Genomic DNA, 25,354 nt, shown 5'->3' with positions numbered 1-25,354 from the left:
CCAAACACAATGACCTAGCCGGGGGCGGGAGCGGGGGCGGGGGAGGGGCTCTCTCCCAGACACTCCAATGCAACAAAGTGTCCTACCAGCACTTCCAACATCAGCACCCCCACAGTGCAGATCCAGCCATTACTGTGAAAGCCTGAAAGAGACCAGTGCAAAAGCCAAGTGGTTACACTTTCCACGGAGGAAAAATCTACAAACAGAGTCTTTCAATATATATAGATTATAATGGAGTTTATGCCGAAACAACTGTAATGCATGTAAACGGAGAAAAAAAATACAAACAAAACAAGCGAGGCTGAAGATGTGCTGGGCCTAAGAGCCTCAAGGGTGCCGAGATAAAGCTCAGGACGGGTGTGGGGAAGGGGTCAGAATAACTGGGGAAGGCTTTACAGGCGGAGGAAGGCCCTGGAAGACACGCACTATTTGGACAGGTGAGGAAGGCATTCCGGATGCGGGCAGTAGCATGAACAAAGGCCCAGAGGTAGGGACGAGCACAGCATGTGGAAAGGTCAGTGAAGGCACGGCCACGGCTGGAGCAGAGCATGGGCCCTGGAGAGGAACAGCAGATAGGGCTGGAGAGGGGCACTGGGGACTCCTCAGGGATGGCCCAAGAACCTTGACGGCCTTCTTCTCCACAGGGTGCAATTTCTGGTGCTGAACAAAACTGCCATACCATTTGAACGCTTTCCCACACACCTTGCAGTCATAGGGCTTCTCTCCGGTGTGGACCCTCTGATGCTGGATGGAAGCTATCTTCTGAGTGAAGGCCTTGCCACACTCCTTACACTGGTAGGGCTTCTCCCCTGTGTGAATCCTCTGGTGGACGATAAAGAGTGACCTACAGCCGAAAGCTTTCCAACACTCTTTGCATTTATAGAGTTTCTCCCCAGTGTGCAATCTCTGATGCTGGAGATACGCTGCGCTCCTGCGGAAGGCCTTTCCACACTCCTTGCACTCGTACGGCTTCTCTCCAGTGTGGATCCTCTGATGCTGTGTCAAGGCCGTGTTGGAACTCAAACCTTTGCCGCACTCCTTGCATTCGTAGGGCCCCTCTCCGATGTGGTTTTTCTCATGGACAATACAGTCATAGCTGGACTTGAAGGCTTTGCCGCATTCCTTACATTTGAAGGGCTTGTCCCCAGTGTGACTCATCTGGTGCCGAATCAGCTTTGAGTTGTACCTGAAGATTTTCCCACATTCTTTACACTCATAGAACTTCATTCCCCCCCGAAGGATCAGATTCGGATTCAGGCTGAACGTCTGCCATGTCGCCTTGCTTTTAAAGTCAAAGTGCTGGGAAACGTTTCTGAGAAGCCCTCCTCCTGGCATTCTGGGCCACTCTGCCTCTTCAGAGGCTTCCCGCCTTCCAGCCGGCTCTTCGCTCCTGATCCGGGACTCACCACCTGCCCAAAGAAACCACAGGTGTTCCTGGTTAGCACACCGGAAGGGGACCGGGATCCAGGGCTCCCCGTGTTCTCTTGTGGAACGTGACTTTAAAAAATATTCTCATGAAATGGCTACGAGCACCCACACGGGAGGACAAGAGAGAAGAAGGAAAACAACAATGTATGGCTGGAGAAGCGATGACCCCGGAAACGGACCAGGAAGTGCCTCCTGTGAGGAAGGCTGGCAAGTGGACTGAGGCAGGTGAAAGGGGCACGATGAGGGCTTCCTGAATGGACAGGACGGAGGCAGCAGGTGGGAGAAGAGAGGAAACAGAATGGGAGAGGTAAGAGAGATCAGCAGGAAATGGAAATGTTTCAAAACAGAAGGGGAGAGAGGGAGAGATGCCGAAGAGAGAAGGAAGTCAGGGCTCCCAGGGAGACACGACGGCAGCTCCCGCACGACCAGAGGGCCAGCAGGCCGCAAACCAAACTCAGAAACACTGGAGCTCAACGTCCCACCTGGAAGCCAGGAAGCCACCCTAAATTCCAAATACTGGCCCAGTGACTTTTAAATATTCCACATAATATTCTGGGACAAAAGACTCTTTCAGAAAGTGCACTGGGACACAAATTGAACTGGAGAGCTGTAGGCCACAGGGGCATTTCTGCTAGAAGAACCACTGTTTACAAAATCACAGCATAGATGAGAGAAGTGAGGCCTGGAAACTTCCTTCCAAAACAAAGAAAATCCAAGTAATCGAGAACTCCCAGGACCAGCGAGCGGTCTCAGGTAAATTTTATTCTGTATGTGTTGGGTGGGGGTGTGTGGGTGTGGGTGTGTGTGTGTTGGTGTGTGTGTGTTGGGTGCAGTGGTCGGGAGCAGTCCTTGCCTTTCCCTCTACAGCTGTATGTGAGACAAATATAATGCAGACCTAACGATCGTGACCTACACAAATTACGGGTGATTTAAATACTAAAAAGGAAAGTTAAGGCATTTTTTTTTTTCCATTGCTGAAGGCCTAAAAACAGAAGTCACAGCTGTGGCACAAATAATTCAGTTTGACCCACAGAATCATACTTTCCTTAAAGTATGGCTGAAATCGACTTCTTGGCATAAAATTGGCATACAATTAAGTATTTCCATTGGTAAGTGAGAAAAGAAGTGGTTTAGGAGCTACTGGGTCACGGATTTTCTGTGGCAGGTCAGTGGCCATGCATTCCCAGGGACTGGTTTTCCCAGGTTGGGGCTGGAAACTGGGCAGAGGTCAGAGAGTGCGTGGAGTAGTGCCTTATAAAGAACAGGGAGCCATGTCCTCTGCTGCAGAAGAACCATTTCCAATAAACTAGGAAGGCAGGGGTGCCTGGTTGGCTCAGTCCGTGGAGCCTCTGACTCTTGATCCTAGGGTCATGAGTTTAAGTCCCACGTTGGGTGTGGAGCCTACTTAAAACAAATAAAAAATGTAAAATAAACTGGGAAGGCAAAACCGAAACTGCTAGGTCCTCTTACTCACCTGGACAGATGCCTCTCAAAACCTCTGCTTCCCAGGGATCTGGGCCCCATGGCGCTTCCCCTCTCTCCAGGTGGGAGACCAGAACAGGTTTGGGGAATGGAAATGCTACTCCAGCAAGAAAAAGGACAAACAAGTTGAGAAGGGAGACTTCCAGAGTTTTCCTGAGATCTCTCTTGGCCCACCCTACAACAGGTTGGGGGGGTGGGGGCAGGGGGAGGAAGAATGAAATGCCCAGTGAGCTACCCAGGGGCTCTGCGGAAGGGCTCCACACTGTGCTCCAAGGTAAGGCCAAGGAGACAGCAATTGTCCTCAGGGAGAAACTGCAATCTCGCCCTGACCCAAACAAAGAGATGCCTTCAGGAAGAACACAGGTGCTGATATCCTGGGAGACTCCCCCATAGGCAGAAAACCAACATCCCCAGAACACTGGCAGCATGGAGGAACCAAGGGCTCACCTGGGACACAAGAGTCCCTTCGCTCAGGGCCCAGAACCACACCCTGCCCTGGGACATATAGGGAAGTCTGATTTCAACACGTGAGGGGACCAGGGATTTCTTCACCCGACATCTGCAGAAGCTCGTGACTGCAGAATTAACCTCAGGAGTTCAAAGCCCCAAAACATCGGAGGAAGATGTTGAAATATCACAAAGGACCACAGAGAGGGGCCTTACCCAGGGAAGCCATGTTCGTATAATTCTCCAGCATCACCTCGCGGTACAGGGCCCTCTGCATGGGGTCCAGGCTGGCCCACTGATTCTGGGTGAAGTACACGGCCACGTCCTCAAAGGTCACCGGCTCCTGAAACAACGTGTCCCCGGTCAAGCTCTAAGTGGGGGCAGAAGAGGGACCTGGGCTGCAGGGAGGCGGTGGACCTCCCAGGATCTGCAACTCTGAGCCGCATGGAAGGTCTGCTCTACCGAGAACAGCACCTGGCACCCCACAGGGGCAAGCCCTCAGCCACCGCTCCACTTCCAAAGGGAGCACCCCAACACTCTCCCCTCCGCACGGCTCTGGGGGCCCAAACTGTCCTCCCAATCTCGCAGCCTGGCAGTGGGGGCTCCCCGCCTGCTTACGGCATCAACCCCCACGTTCCTGACTCCGTCCCTCTGTACCTCCTACCCTCTTGTATCCACAAGCCTGCCACCGCTTCTGTCGGCCGCTGCCACTCACCCTGTCTCCACCCACCCAAACAAGCGCAGCCCACTTTTGTTCCCTGCACCCAGCGTCTCCTCAGCCTTCCCTGCCGTCCCGACTAGTGCCGAGAGGAGGCACACCTTAAAGCTATTTCCAGCATGTTATATACCTCCTTGGCTGGTCAGAAAGCTCTCTCCAAGGCAACCTGCAGCCAGCCTGTTCCGGCCTCTTCTCTGAACCCCCCCGTCTCCAGAGAAGGTCAGCAGTGCCCCCTCTCTGAGAAAGATTCATCCCCCAGTCTCGAGCTCCATCCCCATCTGCCAAGACGGCCGCTCTCTGCCTCCCCTGCAGCCCCCGCCATCTCCCCAAGGATGAGGGGCATCAATTCTTGTTGATGAAAACCCTAGGCACCAGGTTCTTAGGTGGGTATTTTCAAAACATGTATTTCACTTCATCTGAAAACATCTGTGTGAGGCAGGATTTATTAAGCCCATTTTCACATGACGAGACGAAGGCTAAGATTAATGACTCTGCCCAACACCACACAGCCAGGAAGTGGTTGAGCTGGGATTTCAGCCCAGATCGGACGGTCAAACAGCAAACCTGGGCTCTTCCCACACACCGAGCTGCCTCCCGTACTGGGCTCACGAGCCTCCCCTAAAACACGGCTCACCGCTGCTCCTCAGCATTACTGGGTGCTGCCCCATCTTTGGAGAACAGCTTCTCAAACTCCTCACTCCCAACAGCGCCTGTCTACCCATCTCTACCATGCTCCCACCAAGCCACGGGGACTCCCTCCCCCAGTGTGGACGGAGGGGCCGGCTATTTCCAAACCCCACACGCCACCCTGCGAGCCAGAGCCTCTGAATCTCCCATAGAGCCCGAGCGCCGTCCCTGATGGTGGCCACTGGCTCCTTTCTCTGCTTCCACAGTCGGGGTGTAGGGACCACTGAAACCAGACTCCCCCGTTGGAGGAGGTTTCGTGACTTCTGTGCCCTCTCGCCTCGAATCCGCCTCCAGGGAGACATGCGGGACCCTATGCAGTCAGCTTTGCTCTTTCAGCCACCAAAAACAGGAACGCCTCCCCCCGGCGGCTCAGCGAAGCCCCTCTCTGTGCACCACTGTCTCTCCGGGCAGCAGCCTTGCACTGGCATCAGGGCCAGGGCCAGGGAGAAAGGAAGGAGCCCTAACTGCTCTTGGAGGAAGCGGGAGGAAACGCATCCCAAGGATAAATGCTGGCCCTCTTGCTTTGGTGGCCACTCTACGCTGGGTCCTTATGAGGGTGTCCTTTTAAAACAACCAGAAGGAGGGAACCTAGTTCAAAAGGAGACACTGAAAGAACAACGAATGTGGACATTCTTCAAAGCAAGAGCTGGCCTTTAAACTGGGCGAGGACGAGGTCCGAAGGGCCCCCCAAATCCAAGCCCCAAATCCCCCCACTAGGCAGAACCATGATGGCCTGAAGTAGTCACGCTCACCGAGGCGGGAAGGCCTCTGAGGACAGCAAGCACAGGCTCGCAGGTGAACCGAAGTTCACCTCCACTTACGGCAAGTCAAACCTCACCTCCTAACGCCTCCAGGGCTGGTCCCACAACTTCCTCCTCCCAGCCTGGCACCACCAATCTCTTCCTCCCCCCTGCCCTCTCCAGCTCCTACCACATAATCCCAGGGTTCCAGAATATTGGGGGGGGAGGTAGTTGGGTTACATATACGTTTTTTCTTCCTCCTGTGGATGGCCCCTATGTACCTCACCTTATTTTTCTCCACAGCCTTTCTCGTCACCCAACAAACTATATTGTTCATGATCGATCCCTCTCCAGCAGAACGGAGGTCCATGAGGCAAGGACTCTGTTTTGCTCATCACCGGCTCGCTAATACACAGCATAGTGCCTGGCAGATACTGGATGCTTAATACGAATTTGCTAAAAGAATTTCAAAAATGGTTTGACCGCAAATAAAATTTTTTAAACTTATGAAGAGGGTCAGGAAACAGCAGCAAATACCACCATAAGTCAAATGCCAGAGCATTTCCTGTAAAGTGGACGGATACCTTACCATGAGCTGCCCACAAGCTGCGAGATCGTGACCTGAGCCAAAGTTGGAGGCTTAACCGACTGAGCCAACCAGGTGCCCCACAAATGGTAAATATTTAGAACTGACAAAATAACTCATTAAGTTATCTAGGGATAGGATAACTAAACCAGAATCACTGGTTTTCCTAAATACCTTAGCAATTAGAAGATAAAATGGTGGGCAGCTGGCTGGCTCAGTCAGCGGAGCATGCGACTCTTGATCTCAGGGCTGTGAGTTCAAGCCCCGTGATGGATATACAGATTATTTAAAAATAAAATCCTTAGAAAAAAAAAGAAGATAAAATGGAAGAACATAAGATGCCACTCATATACAAATGGCTAAGATTAGACCTAACAAAAATGTGCAAGACCAAGATAAAGAGAACTGAAAGTAAATAAAGGAGAAACAGTGTTTCCAAAGGGGAAGAATCAAATTTATGAACAAGTCAATTATGTCCAATAATTAATTAATTGGACAATTATGTCCAATTGTGCCTAGGAATTCAATAACATCCACTCTCCCACCAAAAAAAAATCAATGACATCTGTGCAGAGAAAAGAGGTCATTTAAAGTCATCTGAGGGACACCTATGTGGCACAGTTCATAGAGCGTGTGACTCTTGACCTCAGGGCTGTGAGTTCAAGCCCCATGCTGGGCGTAGAGCCTAATTTTAAAAATAATAAGAACACGGGCACCTGGGTGGCTTGGTGAGTTGGGCATCCAACTTCGGCTCAGGTCATGATCTCCCGGTCCGTGGGTTCGGGCCCCGCATTGGGCTCTGTGCTGACAGCACGGAGCCTGGAGCCTGCTTCGGATTCTGTGTCTCCCTCTCTCTCTGCCCCTCCTCCTGTTCATTCTCTGTCTCTGTCTCTCAAAAATAAATAAATGTTAAAAAAAATTTTTTTTTTAATAATAATAAGAATAAAGTCATCTGGAAAAGTAAATGTAGAAGACTACCCAAAACATTTTGAAGAAAAGAAGTTTCAAAAGAAAAGATGAGCAGGAATTAAACCTTACGTTAAAAAGCCAATACCTCAGATTTACGCTTCCTCTTTCGAAGCCAAACATTCATCAAAGAACAATTGTGTTAAACTATCACTGTTAAACAATTCTCAGCTTTTCTCAGTTGCACTGTAGGATGTACATAAGCAGTAGATGTATTTAGGTTAATACAGTCAAATTCTATTCAATGTTGCTTTTTTACCACATTACACTGAACACTGGATACACATTTAAAGACATGGTTTTTTCGGTAAAACTCAACACGGGAGCTGTGTCTACAGTTAAAAGGGAAGCATTTAGCATGTTTGTGAATTCTAGTTTCACTTAATGACTTCTTAGGCATGTAAATTTAAGTTTTTAAATTAATGGGGAAAATCTGAGATGCAATACCGATACTTTTGGATTTCTGTCTTAGTGTTTATACGAAATTCTGAGACCTTGATTTAGATCTTTTATTGTACTGTGATTTCCTTTTCTTTTTTTTTTCAAGTTTGTTTATTTATTTCTAGAGAGACAGCATGAGCGGGGGAGTGGCGGGGGGGGGGGGCGCGGAGAGAGAGAGAGAATCCCAAGCAGGCTCCACACTGTTAGTGCAGAGCCTGACACGGGGCTTGAACTCACAAAACTTTAAGATCATGACCTGAGCCCAAACCGAGAGTCGGACGCTTAACCAACTGAGCCACCCAGGCACCCAAATCTTCCTTTTAAACACTGAAAGGAAGGGAAACCTGAGTGGCTCAGTCGGTTAAGCGTCCGACTCTTGATTTCAGCTCAGGTCATGATCTCATGGTTCTTGGATTGAGCAGCGTGTCAGGCTCTGCCTTGACAAGTGAGCCTACTTGGGATTCTCTCGCTCTCCCTCTGCCCGTCCCCAACTCACACTCTCCTTCTCCCTCCCAAAATAGATAAACTTTAGAAAGATAAAAAAAATAAATGAAAGAAAAAATAGGGCAATGCTATAAGAAAGTGAGAAAATAGGCCAACAGGGAGAAAATAGTTGAAAAGGCCAAGAGTATACAAACAACTCTTAAATCTCAAAGGTTAACAAACAACCCCATTACAAAATGTGCAAGAGACCAGAAGAGACACCTCGCAGAGATATACAGATGGCACAGAGGTATATGAAGAGATGCTCTACCTCATGTCAACAGGAAAATGTGCATTAAAACACTGAGATACATTAGACACCTATAGCAACGGCCAAAATCTAGAACACTGAAAACACCAAATGCTGGAGAGGACGGGGAGCAAAAGGAACTCTCATCACGGCTGGTGGGAGTGCAAAATGGTACAGACGCTTTGGAAGGCAGTTTGGCAGTTTCTTACAAAACTAAACATGCTCTTGCCATATGATCCAGCAATCATGCTCCTGGGGATCTTCCCAAATGAGTTGAAAACTTCTATCTGCACACAGACGTTTACAGCAGCTTTAGTCACAACTGTCAAAACTTGGAAGCAACCAAGATGTCCTTCAGTAGGCAAATGGATAAAACGTAGTACATCCAGGCTATGGGATGTTATTCAGCACTAAAAAGAATAGTGCTATCAAGCCATGAAAAGTCATAGAAGAAACTTAAATGCATATAACGAAGTGAAAGAAACCAATCTGTGAAAGCTACATACTGTAGGATTCCAACTACATAACATTCTGGCAAAGACAAAACTATGGAGACAGTAAAAAGATCAATGGTTGCCAGGGAGATAGGGATGAACAGGTACAGCACAGAGGATTCTTAGAACCTTGAAACTACCCTGTATGATACTATAATGATGGATACATGTCATACATTTTTAACCCATGGAATGTTCTGCACCAAGAGTGAACCCTAATGTAAACTGTGGACTTTGGGTGACTATGATGTGTCAAGGTATGTTCATCATTGTAACAGAAGTACCACTCTGGTGGGGCAATGTTGATTATGAGGAGGCTAAGAATAGCCAAAGCAATCCTGAGAAAGAAAAACAAAGCTGAAGGTATCACAATTCCAGATTTCAAGATACACTACAAAGTTGTAGTAATCAAAACAGTATGGTACTGGTACAAAATAGACACATAGACCAATGGAGAATAGAGTCCAGAAATAAATCCACAGTTATATTAATTAATCTGTAACAAAGGAGGCAAGAGTATACAATGGTGAAAAGATAGTATCTTCAATGAATTCAGGCTGGATTAAAGACCTAAATGAGAGACCTGAAACCATAAAAGCCCTTGAAGAGAACACAGGCAGTAATTTCTCTGACATCAGCCACAGCAACATTTTTCTAGATGTGTCTTCTAAGGGAAACAAAAACAAAAATAAACTACTGGGACTACACCAAAATAAAAAGCTTTTGCACAGCAAAGAAAACCATCAACAAAACAAAAAGACGACCTATTGAACGGGAGAAGATATTTACAAATGATATATCCATTGAAAGGTTAATATCCAAAATATATAAAGAACTTATACAACTCAACACCAAAAAAGAACAAAAAAAAAATCTGATTAAAAAATGGGCAGAGGACCTGAATAGACATTTCTCCAAAGACCACCTACAGAGAGCCAACAGACACATGAAAAGATGCTCAACATTACTCATCAGGGGCGCCTGGGTGGCTCCCTCGGCTGAGCATCCAACTTCAGCTCAGGTCATGATCTCATGGTTCATGGGTTCAAGCCCCGCGTTGGGCTCTGTGCTGACAGCTCAGAGCCTGGAGCCTGCTTCGGATTCTGTCTCCCTCTCTCTCTGCCCCTCCCCTGTTCGTGCTTTGTCTCTCTCTCAAAAATAAATAAAAATTAAAAAACAAAAACCAAAAACATTACTCATCATCAGGATCTGCAAATCGAAACCACAATGAGGTATCACCTTACATGTGTGAGAATGGCTAAAACCAAAAGGATAAGAAATAACAAGTGTTGGCGAGGATATGGAGAAAAAGGAACTCTTGTGCACTGGGTGCAGCCACTGTGGAAAACAATATGGAAGTTCCTCAAAAAATAAAAATAGAATACCATATGATCCAATAATTTCAGTACTGGGTATTTACCCAAAGGAAACAGTAACACCAACTCAAAAAAAAATTGGGGAACCCCTATGTTACAGCAGCATTATTTAAATAGCCACAATATGGAAGCAACCTAAGTGTCCATCAATAGACAAACAGATAAGGAAGATGTGAGATACACACACACACTTGTACGCACACTGAAATATTATGCAGACATAAAAACAGATGAGACCGTGCCATCTGAAACAACATAAATGGAGACAGAGGGTATTATGCTAAGTGAAATAAATCAGACTGAGAAAGACAAATGCTATACGATTTCACTCATATGTGGAATCTAAAAAAAATGATAAAAAGAATCACATCTATAAATACAGAGAACTAATGGTTGCAGAGGTGGGGAGTTGGACAAAATGGGTGAGGGGAGAGTGGGAGACACAGTCTTGCATTTATGGAATGAATAAGTCACAGGAATAAGAGATACAGCATAATGAATACAGTGAATGACATTGTAACAATGTTACATGGTGACAGATGGTAATTATGCTTGTGGTGGGGATAGCATAATGTATCAACTTGTCAAATCACTATGTTGTACACTTCAATTAAGGTGACACTGTGTGTCAATTTACACTCAAAAAAATTTCTTAAGGGAGCCTGGCTGGCTCAGTCAGTAGAGCATGCAACTCTTGATCTTGAGGTCATGAGTTTGAGCCCCACATTGGGGGCAGAGTTTACTTAAGCAATCAATAAATCAATCTATCTATCGATCTATATACATATTTAAAGATAACAAGCTATCCTATGCATCTATGGAGGCAAGGGGTATATAGAAACTCTCTGTGCTTTCCAGTCCATTTTACTATAAACCCAAAACTTCTCTAAAAATAAAGTCTTTTTTTTAAAAAAGGACAATATTTATCTCTTATCTGGACTACAATATGCTTTTTTTTTTTTTTTTTTTTTTTTTTAATTTTTAAAGAGAGAGAGACAGAGCATGAGCAGGGGAGGGGCAGAGAGAGAAAGGGAGAGAGAGAATCCCAAGCAGGCTCTGCACTATCAGGGCAGAGCCCAATGCAGGCTTGATCTCACAAACCAGGGGATCATGAGCTAAGCAGAAAACAAGAGTCGAATGCTTAACTGACCGAGCCACCCAGGCGTCCCAGACTACAGTATGCTTCTAACTGATTCATACCCTTCTATAACCAACTCATCAATAGTACTGGGAAAAAAAATTTTTTTTTTTTTTTAAGTAATCAACATGGGGTTTTGAACTCACAACCCTGAAAATCAAGGGTTGCATGCTCAACCAACTGGGCCAGCCAACTGCCCCTGGAAAATCTTTTTAATAAATAAATCCAACCATGTCACCTACCCTGCTTAAAATCCTTTAGTGCCTTCCCACTGAACTCAGAATAAAAACCAAAGTCTTTACAGATGAGCCTACCTCTCCAGCCTCAGTGAACTACTTTCTCTGATCTCTCCCTGTTTCTAGAGTACACCCAGCTTTCTCCCTGACTTCAGGGCCTTTGCCATTCTTTTCTCCAGAAAGCTCCTCTTCAGCTGTCTCCTCAGTAGTTTCCAAAACTGTTTCCATCTCATCCTTGAGATCTCAACCTCATGTTACCTCCTCTATGAGGGCTTCCCTGACTATTACCTTGAGAGGGAGCTTCTTTGGGGCTCCTCAAATTAGAAAAGGTAAGTGCATAGGAATCACCTGAAGAGCTTGTTACAACAGATTCCTGGCCCCCCTCACCCTCCTCCCCAGTCTGATCCTGGTCTAAGGCAGGGGCGTGAGAATTTGCGATTCTAATGACTTCCCAGGTGATGTAGACTACACTTTCGAAGCACCGTACTTTAGCAACATGTAATTACTGACTTAAAGACTGTCTATTTTGCCAGCAGTATCTTCTGAGAAAAGGAAACTTGTCTGTGTTATCCAATATTGTGCCCCTAGCATTTATAAAGTGCCTATGGAAGGAACAATGCTGGTTTCTCTGGGATACCTCTACGGTCTGTGGGACAATCTTTTCAATAGAGAATTTCTTGGATGTCAGCAGGCAAGTTTTACGTGCACATGACCTGGATTTCCACCTTCAGAGAGAACTTCTTAGCTTGGGTGCCTCTTTTCCCACTTAACCCTACACAATCCAAACTCATCACTCATACACAAAACTCTGATTTCCTCCACCACTATTTACAGCCAGAGCGGTGGAGGAGGAAATCATAGCGTGGCCAAGTCGGACCTTCTCGGTCCCTTCCTGATTACCGGACAGCTAATGTGATTTTAAAAGACTGAAAGAAGCTCAGCTCACCTGAGGCCAAGTTGTTTGGTGCATGGCTGATGTCCCCTGGTTTCGAGCACTGTCTTCTTGATTTGGAAAAGCAAGAACCTTAGGAGCTAAAAGAAGAAGAGCCATGAGTGCAATGGACCCTGTCCTGCAACACCCACAGCGGCCTATAGCCTTCCCAGTCTCATTTCCAGCACTGGTAGGAGACTCTATCAGACCCCCTTGTGGCCGATGGCCTCAACAACCTCATGAATTGCTCTTGGTCCTCAGGACAATTCTCCATCTGCCTGCGCAGTCCATGAACGTTCCTGAGACCATTCACACGAAATGGACTGAGGGATCCAAGACGAATCCTATCCCTACGGTGTTCGGTCTGAACAAACCTAAAAGCGCGCTTACAGGAACCATGACGTTGCCCCTAAAGCGGAGCCGATGGAGAGGAGAAGGGACAGAGATGGCAAGATGCGGATTAACAGTAAAATAAATACTCGGTGTTCCAGTGGCTGATGCTGACCGGAGACCCGACCGGGATCTCCGCCCAGGGAATCAGAGACCCCCCAAACAGAAACGTCAGTAGAGGGCGCGGGAGGCTGTTGGGCCAAATTCTTTGGGACAGAAAAGAGGATCACGCTTCGGTGGGCAGGGGGCTGGACCAGGGCTCTAGAAGGCCGCGCAGCCACCTCGGGCGGCTTCTGCGAGGCCCGGACGCCGGAGTTCCGCATCAGGGAGCGGGGTGAGCCGACACCGGGCCCGACTTTAGGGGAGGGGGACGCTGACGAGCCGCCAGGAAAAGCGATTAAGCCGGGGCCGCGCGGACCTGGCACGTAGAACTCGCCGGAGCCCACGCTCTCCCCCTCGGAACACCGAAACGCTGGCAGCTGCAAGCCGACGCGGAAGTGGGCGCGAGCGCCCAGGGCCGCTCTAGGCCTCGCGGAGGCAGCTCATCTCGGTGGTCGCTCCGCCCCGCCCCGCGGAAGAGGCGGGGCTGCGGGCTGGCCGCGGCCGGAGCGTTCTTTGCCTGGGTCTTACTCCCGCCGCAACCGCGTTAACTTCCTCCTCGTTCGTGGGCGGCGCGGCTCCGGTGCCGCCTCTAGGCCCACGTGGGGTCCCAGTTAACGGAATGCCCGGCAGTTGTCGGCCGGCTTTACTCCGAGGCTCACCTGGGCTTTGATGGTATGGGGAGGCTGCCTCTGGGTGTCCCCTCTTAAAGGCCCAAGCTGGGCCGCCCTTAGGAAGACTGTGGTTTCCATCCTCCCGTTTAAAGCCCTCTCTCTTCCTGGGCCTGCACGTGTGGGGGTGCCTTTTAGGACAGACTCATTTAACTACCAAAATAATGGTGACTAAGGTTGCCAGGCATCCTCTGTATACAGGGCATGTCCTATATTAAATGATGTTCTTCTGTGTTGGCTTAAATGCCTTCTGCTTAGCTTCTCCAAATTTACCAACAAATCTGGAGTTTAGAGCTATTTTTATCACCCAGTAACTGGCACTTACATAATTTCAATGTAAACATTGGCTGGAAAAAAAAAAAATCATACCTTCCACAAATAGTCTCTCCTGCAGGTTTGGCTTAGTGAAGTTAAAAGAATTGAGAATTAACAGATTAAAATTACGTTTTTCATATTCAACTAATTACCGTTAATCTGCATAACTTTGGTTCAGTGCACATGCTCTGCAAATCATCCAATGACCGCCTCGCTTGGGTGGTTCCCTGTTGCTGCTGAAGGTTAGCAAATCAATGGCAGCCCAAGCTTCTAACCATGAGCCAATCGGTGGCAAACACCCGTGAACGTCGGCCAATCAGTGCCCTTAATACAATGACCAAGCTTTTGAAATCACTGGGTAGACGTACTCCAGTGACCACTACGATTCCCAAAGTCAACAGACCTTTACTTTGATGTTTCTGTTGAACACATTTTCTGACACGCGCCGCCTCCCACTGCTAGGAAATGGAAGGATCCTGGATGTCTGGCTCTATCACGGGACTTTCTGCTCCTTTTGTTACCAAACCCAAGTTTGGCTGCCTGTTGTCTGGAGGAAAGGAATGTGAGCTTTTTTTCAGAAGGCCCGCAATCTGGGAAGAAGGCAGGCTTTTGCCCTAAACCCAGGTTTCTGCCTGGTCCAGGGCGTCTTTAAGAGGTTTGGGGTAGTTAATCAGCGAAGGGAGTGCAGTGGCCTCTAGCATTTCTTGATCACGTGCTGACTTGAAGATGCCTGCTACAAACATTTTCAGTGCTCAAGGGTTGTGCGTGGGGGTCTGGTTCTTGTTTCACGATGCGCTGGAGTGCTCTATTCTTTCCGCAAAGGAGGGCAAGGTCTACAGATACAAAGGGAGGTTGGTAAAATCATTTGTGTGACCTAAAAAAAAATCGCTGGACTCCTCAGAAAGCCGAGGTGGCTTCAAACAGAGTTGCTGGCCTCTGGGGCCTGGGCAGGTTTGGTTCTTCACTCCTCAGGGCCAGTGGTCTGCAAATCTCAAAGTAAATTAGCTCTGTTACAGACCAAGGGCCTGAGGTCAGCAAGGAAGGAGTGTTAACTTGAAGCAAGTTAACCCTTAAGGCCGGCTGAGTGCTGTCACACTTCCACAGGAATTAGGCTGTTACTGACCAACTATAGCATCAGGAAGTGCCGTCCCGGAGAGTACAATACGTATCTACCCCCCAAAACTCTGTGGCTGGAAGCCATACACAGTAATTTCTCAAAGTCTCTGTGCACCAGGAATTCAGGAGTGGTTTGGCTGGAAGGTAACAGCTTGGGATCTCTCATAAAGTTCCATTCGGGGGTCACTTGGGGCTGCACTCACCTGAAAGCTTGACTGAGCCTGGAGGCTCTGCCTCCAAGATGACTCCCTTACATGACTGGCAGATTCATACTGGCTTTTGGTATGAAGCTTCAGTCCCTTCCCACATAGGCTTCTGCACTCAGCTGGTGTCCTCACCACATGGCTGCAAGGTTCCACCTAAGGTACACAGTCCAAAAGGCCAAGGCCAGAGGCACCTGGCCGGCTCAGTCGGTGGATGGAGCATGCAACTCTTGATCTCAGGGTCGTAAGTTTGAGCCCCAACACTAGGTGTAGTGTTTGCTTAAAATATATATATATATATATAGTTTTAAATAAAATTAAAAATAAACAAGGCCAAAGCCAGCTAGTGTTATGACCTCACTTTGGAAGTCATCACCTCAATATACTACCAATACAGGCCAGACATAATACATTATTAGATGAGATGCACAAGGGCATGGATGCAAGGATTAGAATCACTGGGGACCACATGGAGGCTGCCTAACCCTGAGATTTGGCCCATCAAAGAAACCATGTATTTTATAAAACTTACGGTATTTTTATTGTAAAGCTTATGTACAACTGTTTTAAATTAATTAGGTTTCCAGGAACAATAGCACGAGGACTTCTATTTTCACACTGTCCCTTCTCTAAACCTACCAAAATGAACATCGACCATGAATCTAGAGATGGGTACATATATGTGCATACGCACGCGTGCGCGCGCGCGCGCACACACACACACACACACACACACACACACCCCCTACATCACAGACCCTTAAAAAGTATTAGCCAGTTACTACAATTGGATCTAGCTTGGGGCACTTGGGTGGCTCAGCCAGTTAGGCATCCAACTTCGGCTCAGGTCATGATCTCATGGTTCATGGGTTCGAGCCCTGCGTCGGGTTCTTTGCTGACAGCTCAGAGCCTGGATCCTGCTTTGGATTCTGTGTCTCCCTCTCTCAAAAATAAACATTAAAACATTTTTAAAAAAAATTAGATCTAGCTTGAACGGGGACAATATTGGACATGGAGTTCCTCTATCTGGTATTACAGTGTAGGGAGAATAATGAGGAAGCTTCAGTAGACCCAAATAAAAATCCCCAAGTTATGAGAATAACTGGAATCCTGGGCAACCAGAGAAGAAAACTGGGAGCGAGCAACAGGGGTCCCATTCTTTCCCAGAACAGCCTTACCAGAGGGACGGAGTACAGGCAGTGCTGACATGCCGGCAGCTAGGCAGCAAGGTGAACCCGGAGAGATGGGACACTTGGGCCCTTACAGCTATCAGGGAGTCTGCTCATGCCTCAGCAAAGTTAAAAGTCTGGAGCTGGATGTCCCTCACCTGGCCAATGCCACAGGGACTGGTTCTACCTAAACACACTATCCCCAGCCACTAGCCAGAGCAATAAGGCAAGAAAAAAAAAGAAACCCAGAATTGGAAAAAAATAAAGTGGTTATTTATGAACATTATTTTCAATGTTAGAAAATCCTACAGAATTTTTTAAAAAATGTTATCAGAATAAGTGAGTCGCGCAGGGTGGCATGATACAAGGTCAAAACACAAAAATCAGTTAGATCTCTCTATACATCAATGAACATTTGGAAATTTACTATCGTAATAGCATCAAAAAATGATAGACAAATCTGAAAAAGGTGTGAAAACCTATATAGTAAAAATTACAAAACACTGCTGAAATAAAGATCCAAATAAATGGAGAGATTTGCCATGTTTTTGAGTCAAAAGACTATATAAAGATGAGAATTCTCCCCCACAATTGATTTATAGATTCCATACAATCTCAGTCAAAATCCCAGGATATGTTTTATAGAAACTGACAAACATTCTAAAATCCACGAAATGCAAAGGACCTAGAATGGCCAAAACAACTTTGACAAAATACAAATAGGACGACTGACACTGTATGACTTTGACACTTGGAACACCTACAGTAATAGGGGCACTTGGGTGGCTCAGTTAAGCATCCAACTCTTGATTTTGGCTTAGATTGTGATCCCAGGGTCATGAGATTGAGCCCTGCTTAAGGTTCTCTCCCTCTGCTCTCTCTCCCCTGCTCATGCCACTGTCTTTCTAGAAAAAAAAAAAAACAAACGTTTTTTTAATAAAAAAACTTTTGAAGATAGAACTAAACATAAAACCTATGATGTTTCTATAAGGAAGGGCACCTGGGTGGCTCAGTTAAGCATCCAACTCTTGATTTCAGCTCATGTCAGGATCGCACAGTTTGTGGGATCAAGCCCTGCCCTGCACCATGCTCCATGATGACAGGAAGGAGCCTGCTTGGGATTATCTCTCTGTCTCTCTCTGCCCTTCACACACACACACACACACACACACACACACACACACACACATGCTCTTTCTAAATACACTAAATAAATATATAAAACTTCTAGAAGGAAAATGGGGGGGAATCTTTGTAAACTTGGGTAAGGCAAAGATTTCTTAAATATGACACTAAAAGCATAATCCATAAAAGAACAAACTAATATATTGGACCTCATCAATATTAAACTCTTCTGCTCTTCAAAAGATTTAAGAGAATCAAAAGATAAGCCACATGCTGGGAGAAAACGTTTAGAAATCACATATCTGAAAAAGGACTTGTATCCACAATCTATAAAGACCTTTCCTCTCCAAAAAAGATCTCCCAAAAATCAATAAAAACAACCCAGGGGTGCGTGGGTGGCTCAGTCAGTTAAGCCTCTGACTCTTGATTTCGACTCAGGTCATGATCTCACATTCGTGGGATTGAGCTCCAAGGCAGGCTCTGCACTGAGTGAGGTACCTGCCTGGGATTCTCTCTCTCCCTTTCTCTGCCCTTCCCCTGCTAACACTTTTTCTCTCCATCAAAATAAACAAAAACACAAAGAATTTTTGAGGGGCATCTGGATTAAGCAATTAAGCAATTAAACATCAGACTCTTGATTTCAGCTCAGGTCATGATCTCAGGATCCGTGAGATTGAGCTCCACATCAGAGTCTGTGTTGACAGCACAGAGCCTGCTTGGGATTCTCTCTCTTCCTCTCTGCTCCTCCCCTGCTTGGGTGCTCATTCTCTCTCAAAATAAATAAATGGAAAAAGAGAAAAGAAAAGAAAAGAAAAGAAAAGAAAAGAAAAGAAAAGAAAAGAAAAGAAAAGAAAGAAAACAACCCAATAATAAAAACACAAGCAAAAGATATGGACACTGGACCTAAGACATAATGGAAGGCAAAGAAGCACATGTAAATATTAGAATAGCTAAAAATAAAAAAAAAAAAAGGCACTACTGAGCATAGCCAAACATGGACTGGAAATATAAGTCTCATACAATGCTGGCAGGGATATAAAATGATACATCTTCTTTGCACAACAGTTTTGAAGATGCTTAAAATGTAAATATATACTTACCTTATGACCCAGACATTCCACTACTCTTACTTACCCAAGAGAAATAAAAGCATATGTCATTACAAAGACTTAAAACACAAATGTTCATAGCAGCTTTATTTATAATAACCCAAAACTGGAAACAGCCCAAATGGCCATCAAGAGATAAATGGACAAATTTTTGTATATCTATAGTGTAATACTGCCAAGAAGGAAGGAAGGAAGGAAGGAAGGAAGGAAGGAAGGAAGGAAGGAAGGAAGGAAGGGGGAGGGAGGGAGAGGGGGAGAGATAAAGAGGGAAAGAGAGAGGGAAAGAGAGACAGAAAAAGACAGAAAAGGAAAGAAAGAAAGAAAGAAAGAAAGAACAAAAGAAAGAAAGAAAAAGAAAGAGGAAAGAAAGAAAGAAAATAACCACTGATACAACGCATATGCAACATGGGTGACTCAAGATAATTATGCTGAGTGAAAGACACCAGGCCAAAAGTAAGAGTACATACAATACGTTGTTGATATAAAATCCTAGAGAAGCAAAACTCATCCAAAGTGACAGCGGATCAGCAACTGCTGTGGAAGCTAGGAGAGGGGCATCAGCAATGTTTGGGGGGTTATGGCTGTTTATTATCCTGACTATGGTGACGGTTTCACTGGTGCACACGGACGGCAAAGCTCGGCAATGATATCATGATAATAAATAACACTTTTGTTCATTACGTTTGAGTCCTTGTTCTAAGCACTCCGACATGTATTAATGCAGTGAATCCTCAACACAAACCTCTGAGGTAGACTGTCAGCAGATTTTACTAAGGAAACTAGTTGGGTCTGTAACTTCACCAAGACTCCGAACAAAGCCGGCCCGTCTCAGTGTTGTTACCCACTACTCTGCTTCCCGCATCGGGTAAAGTCAAGCGGCTTGCAAAAGAGGGATGCTACAACAGAACACATGGACACCTCACCTTGTTTCCACACGTAACACAAAACAGTGGTCACTTTTTCCATGATACAGAACAGCAATGAGATAGATAAGTTTATGATAAATAGGGCCTTGCATCTGACTCAAAGGGTACATACACCCCAACTTTTGCAAAGGCACGGGCTGCAACTGAGTAGTGAGAAGTAACTGACGAGTAAGCAGCGTGGGTGGGCCTGCACCCGAGGTAGGTCTCTGAAAATGTGCACCCTACTAGGAATGTCCTCCACCGTGCACATGGTTCCACAGGGACAAGGGCCCTCTGTTACTGAGTTTAGGGGACTCCTAATATAAAGACACTGACAGGGTGTCCATTTCTTTTCTGAGTGACCCCTTGTTTGCTGTCACACACCTGAGAAGGGATGCATCGGACATAAACGTTCCCAATCTAAAAGGTCTGAAATACCTTATCCCAAACTCACACTTGGGGATACTGAATTTTGGGTGGAAGTTATTTTCCCTTTGAATTTTGAAGGCCTACACCGTGGTCCTCTAACTTTCAAGACTGCTGTTATGAAATCCAATGCATTCACATTCCCGGTCTTTTGTTTTCTCTAGAAACTTTTTGCCGTCTCCTCTTTAAGCCTGGACTCTTGATAATTCACAGTGGTGTTCTCTGATGGAGGTCCTCCCACACCTCCCTCATCCATCTCGCGGGACACTCAGTGACACCACTAACCCTGCGAGGTATCAGCCAGTTACCCGTCCTCGTACACTCGTGACTTAGCGGTTTGTTTCCTTTCTCGCTGTCAAGAGCGTACTGACGAAGAGCATGAGAGTGGGGAGAAACAAGGAGGCACGGCGCCCACAGCTGCGGACAGCCCTACTCTTGCACGGGTACCTTCTGCGTGTGTAGTTTCCGATGCAGGGTGAATCGCCCACACCAGCTGAAGGTTTTCCCACACACCTCGCACTCGTACGGTTTCTCACCAGTGTGAACCCGCTCATGCTGGACCAGGGTGATTTTCTGACTGAAGGCCTTCCCACACTCCTTACATTCGAAAGGTTTCTCCCCGGTGTGAATGCGCTGATGCTGAGTCAAGGCTGTGGGGGAACTCAATCGTTTCCCACACTCTTTACATTCGTAGTGTCTCTCCCCGGTGTGCACTCGCTGGTGGACGATAAAGCTGGAGCTACAACTGAAAGTCTTCCAACATTCATGACATTCATAGAGCTTCTCCCCCGTGTGGAACCTCTGGTGCTGGAGGAAGACGGAGCTGCTGATGAAGGCCTTGCCGCACTCCTTACATTCATAGGGTTTTTCTCCAGTGTGGATTCTCTGATGCTGAATCAAGGCCGTGTCCGAACTTAAGCCCTTCCCACATTCTTTACATTTAAATGGTTTCTTTCCAGTGTGAATTACCTGATGCCGAATAAGTAATGAGTTATATCTGAAGGCTTTTCCACATTCTTTGCATTTAAAAGACCTTTCGTCGGCGTGACATCCCTGAAAATCCGCCACTCGACTGAAATATCTGCCACATCTTCTACATTCGTATGATACCTGACCACCGGGAACAGTCTGATCTGTAGAGACTCGTGTGCTGACACTAACGTTTTCCCCAGACTTCTCACACTTCTCCCCACTCTCCACGGCGTAGGCCTCGCGACAGCTGGTTGGCCCATCTGTGAAAGCTCTCCTCTTGGACTTTGTCTTCTTGGCTATGCAGTGACCAGGCTGCTGCTCTAGGCTGCAACCCAAGTCCAGGTGCTGGGGAACGTTCCCTGGTAGCCCTCCTAACGTCAGTCTGTGGGACTCCGTTTCTTCGGGAATGTGTTCCTTTGGGCTCGACTCTTCCTTCTCAGCTCTGGTCTCAGAGCTACAGAGCTCTGTATCACAAAACAAAAACAAAAACAAAAACACACAAGTGTCAGCCTCTGATATCGCAAAAAGAAACTACTTGTGCCGAAGGGGAAACGGGGCCAAGTGGTTCTAATCTACCCTGTGTGGCCATTTTCTAACATGCACACAAAATGGCTACCGAACATCACCACACAGCAGAGTGCCACAGGTGAAATGAAGACTCCACGGGTGGAGGCAAGCAAGGCCGGGGGGAACTCCCATAAAGAGGACAAAGACTAGAGAACGGCAAAGACTGCGACCTAGCAGGGCAGGAAGACCAATGGTGTTCTCCCAAGTGAACAGGTTAGGTCAGAGGGCAGACATAGAGAGGGGATGATTAGAGACCCCGAGGTCAGAGGAAATCCAGCAGATCAAAGAAAGGACAGGCCAAGCACCTCAAACTGCAAAGGGTCCCCCAACGGAAATTCCCGAAGGGCTGCTCATCTTTTACAACACTGTCCATGTCCTAATCTTTGAGAAGAGAGTGGTCTCTGTCACCAAGTTGGCTCTAGCAAAGCAGCAGGCTCCCATGGTGCGACTGAGGGGACCGGGTCCGGCTAACCCCACGGCAGCTGGGAGGACGGGAGAGGTGGAGCCTTGCCTCTAAAACGGGCGAGTGCTGCGCATGTGAAGAACCCTTCTAAGGATGGACAGGACCTGCTGATGACTCTTGTGCTCTCTCTAAAACGCTGCACGGGCCGTATGTAGGGTTTAATACGGCAGTAGGAAAGTGAAATCCTAAAACCAACCAGACAGAGAAAACCAAAGGCTACTTTCCCTCTGCCGCTAAGGCCTACTGCAGGCTAACATGGCCTTCAGCACTGGGCCAGGGCAAACTCGCGCGTTAGAAAACACTGTTTACCCAGAGAGCCTGAAGTCCTGGGATCACACCCAAAGGGCACAACCTTAACACAAGGCTGAGGGCAGCTGGGGAGCTGGGCATTATTCATGGTCACTCCCTGTGAAGCCTGAAGAGCCCCCCAATGTTAATAGGCGGAGGAGGGGTGAAACGGAGTATCAGAGGCAAAAATATACAGTGGGTTGTTACTTTTAATTCCTGGGTCAACACCGTTCGAAATGAGGAAGTCGTCCACCGTTCTTCTGTAACAAGTTTTGCTTCGAGAGTTCAGCTATTAAAATAAAAGTCTTGGGGCGCCTGGGTGGCGCCGTCGGTTAAGCGTCCGACTTCAGCCAGGTCACGATCTCGCGGTCCGTGAGTTCGAGCCCCGCGTCGGGCTCCGGGCTGATGGCTCAGAGCCTGGAGCCTGTTTCCGATTCTGTGTCTCCCTCTCTCTCTGCCCCTCCCCCGTTCATGCTCTGTCTCTCTCTGTCCCAAAAATAAATAAAACGTTGAAAAAAAAAAATTAAAAAAAAAAAAAAGTCTTTCTAAGTGTAGGGAAGGTGACGTACTTCGGGTGGCCACTGACGCAAGGGAAACGGGGGGGGGGGGGGGGGGGGGGGGGGAGTGTCGTGCTGATGTCCGCGTTCCTCCATTAGGAAAACGAATTCCCATTCCCATTAGGAAAACGAATTTTTCTTTATCTTCCAATAACTTTTTCAATTACACAATTTTGTTTTTTCTTTTTACTTACATCGGTGTTTGGGAACCCGTAATTTCATTTTCCATAGAGGAGTGCCTGGTTGGCTCAGTCGGCGGAGCACGCAACCGTTGCTCTCGGGGTTGCGAGTTTGAGCCCCAAGCTGGGTGCGGAGTTTACTTTAAAAACATGTGGGGCGCCTGGGTGGCTCAGTCCATTGAGCGCCTACCTCTTGGTTTCGGCTCAGGTCACGATCTCGCGGTTCGTGGCTTCAAGCCCCACACTGGGCTCTGTGCTGACAGTGCAAAGCCTGCTTGGGATTCTCTCTCCCTCTCTTCCGCCCCTCCCCTGCTGGCTCGCTCTCTCTCTCTCTCTCCTCTCTCGCAAAAATAAATAAACATTAAAAAAAACTTTCCCCATAGAAATAACATATTCTGAAGCTGCGGACGGCCAGATAGGCCGCAGAAGCCTATTTTCCCTCCAAGGTGGTTGACATTCTCGTCTCCGCAAAAACAAACTGGTGGAAAAGTTAACTGTTTCCATGAGACAGGACCCCAAAGGGCTGTCATGGTTCAACAGCTGCTGAGCCGGATGCTATCCCCTGGCAGGCGGTGGGGCGGAGAGGCAAAGCCAAACACGCAAAGGCGTCCTGCAGCCATACCTTCCTTGGAAGAGACTGGCCCTTCGTCTGGCGGGGGGCGGCTACCACTACGAACGCAGAATCCCGCGTAATGATTCCAGAGGAAAGAAAACAGTCGCGCAAGAGAAGAAACACTCTGCACACACTGAAATGGGAAAATAAGCAAGCAGCCTAAGCAAAATGGGCAGCTGGTAGGTTCTCAGGCTCACCTGGACAGATGCCTCCGAGGACTTCCCTGCCCGCAGGTTCCCAGGGTTCCGGGCCCCATGGCAGTTCCCCTCGCTCTAGCTGGGAGACCAGCACAGGTCTGGTGAATAGAAAAGCTGCCCAGGAGAAAGAAACAGGAACAAAAGGTGAAGGGACTCAGAGAGCAGCATCCCCTCCCGGCTGTCTTTACCTTTCTTCGTTCGCCGAGCCAGGGAGGGAAACGAAGAGCAGTCAGTCTACACCATCTTAGAGGACAGACAGAAAATTCCCACAAAGGGGGGCAGAGTCCCGGAATAACTCTGTGCTGTGCTGACAGTGCAAAGCCTGCTTGGGATTCTCTCTCCCTCTCTTCCGCCCCTCCCCTGCTGGCTCTCTCTCTGTCTCTCTCTCTCCTCTCTCGCAAAAATAAATAAACGTTAAAAAAAACCTTTCCCCCCACTCACACGAAGGAGCCCCAGATCTTCGTCAGAGAGCTTGGAAGACAGAGGCCCAGGGGCCCTGCTGAGCTCTCCCTTCCCTCCATGCATGGGACAGAGCCCCTTCCCAGGGTCAGAGGGACAGTGGATTCCAAAACCTGAGAATCCGAAACTCTCCTCACCCACGAGCCTCCGGGAAAGCTCAGCCTTCGTAGCAACTGCCCGTGAGGGTCAGAGAGGCCGTGATGTCTAAGGAGGAAAGAAAGCAGACGCACAAAGGGCAGAGGGCGAAAGCAGCAAGGAGAAGGGATGCCTTACCCAGGGAAGCCACGTTTGCATAATTCTCCAGCATCACCTCCCGGTACAGAGCCCTCTGTGAAGGGTCCAGGATGACCCATTCGTTCTGCGTGAAGTACACGGCCACGTCCTCAAAGGTCACTGGCTCCTGAGACAGCAGGTTCCTGCTGAAGCCCTGTGTGAGGGCCGAGGAGCCTAAGTACCGGGGCAGAGACCCACGGGGTAGGTGGCATTGCCAAGGACAGCTCTCGGGGGCCCCCTCCCCCCCGCGGCCAGCACTGCCCTCAGCCACAGGCCAGCCCAGGACTCCCTGCAGTCCTCCCCACCGACAGCCCTTCCTTCACCTGCTCACCTCTGTGCTGACTCTGCCGGGCCAGGGTCTACGTGCCTGTCGGCCCCTGCGGTTCCCTTCCGGGGGTTTTGCGTGTCCGTGCACAGGGGACAGCGGTATAAACACAGCCCATGGCACTTCACTCCCTCCCGAGTCTCACTGAAGTGACAATAACACAACGGCCCAGCAGGAGGAGAGTCAGACAGACTAGGCGCATGAACAGAATTTCAGAAGGATGAATAGCAGCTAAATCAGAGGAGCAGAGAAAGCTGAACCTTAACCACCAGCAGAGGGGGAAGCCAACAAAACCAAAGATGAGCTCAGGATTTTTAAAGCGTGCTCTGCTTTTTAAAACTTGATAAAATATTCTACCCGTTTAAAAACACCAGGGAGGAGTCAGGAGCCACAGAGTACTTAAGGCAGTAAATGAAAAATACCTACCCAGAGGCGGATCACTGAGCAGTCGCGGAAAAATGAGACCATTAAAGCAAAACAAAGCAAAACAAAACAAAACAAAACAAAACAAAACAAAACAAAACAAAACA

General features: G+C 47.7%; 1 protein-coding gene across 23 annotated transcripts in view; it reads right to left on the bottom strand.

The window, feature by feature from the left end:
- Positions 1-25,354, bottom strand: part of LOC121033499 (zinc finger protein 621) — a 56,535-nt gene that overhangs the window by 803 nt on the left and 30,378 nt on the right. For 3 of the 23 annotated variants that reach the window (XM_040479893.1, XM_040479882.1, XM_040479883.1), the window contains 3 exons: positions 3,574-3,700; positions 2,903-3,007; positions 15-1,409 (listed from right to left, as the gene is read on the bottom strand). In XM_040479893.1, coding sequence (XP_040335827.1) covers positions 349-1,409; positions 2,903-3,007; positions 3,574-3,700 — 1,293 coding nt within the window. In that variant the 3' untranslated portion in view covers positions 15-348. The other 20 variants (XM_040479891.1, XM_040479892.1, XM_040479875.1 and 17 more) reach the window with 19 other exon arrangements.

The sequence above is a fragment of the Herpailurus yagouaroundi genome, unplaced genomic scaffold (assembly GCF_014898765.1).
Source record: "Herpailurus yagouaroundi ecotype Mexico unplaced genomic scaffold, PumYag 159, whole genome shotgun sequence".
NCBI classification, from domain to species: Eukaryota; Metazoa; Chordata; class Mammalia; order Carnivora; family Felidae; genus Herpailurus; species Herpailurus yagouaroundi.
The sequence above is the reverse complement of the archived record's forward strand: the minus strand, read 5'-3'. Positions and strand labels throughout refer to the sequence as shown.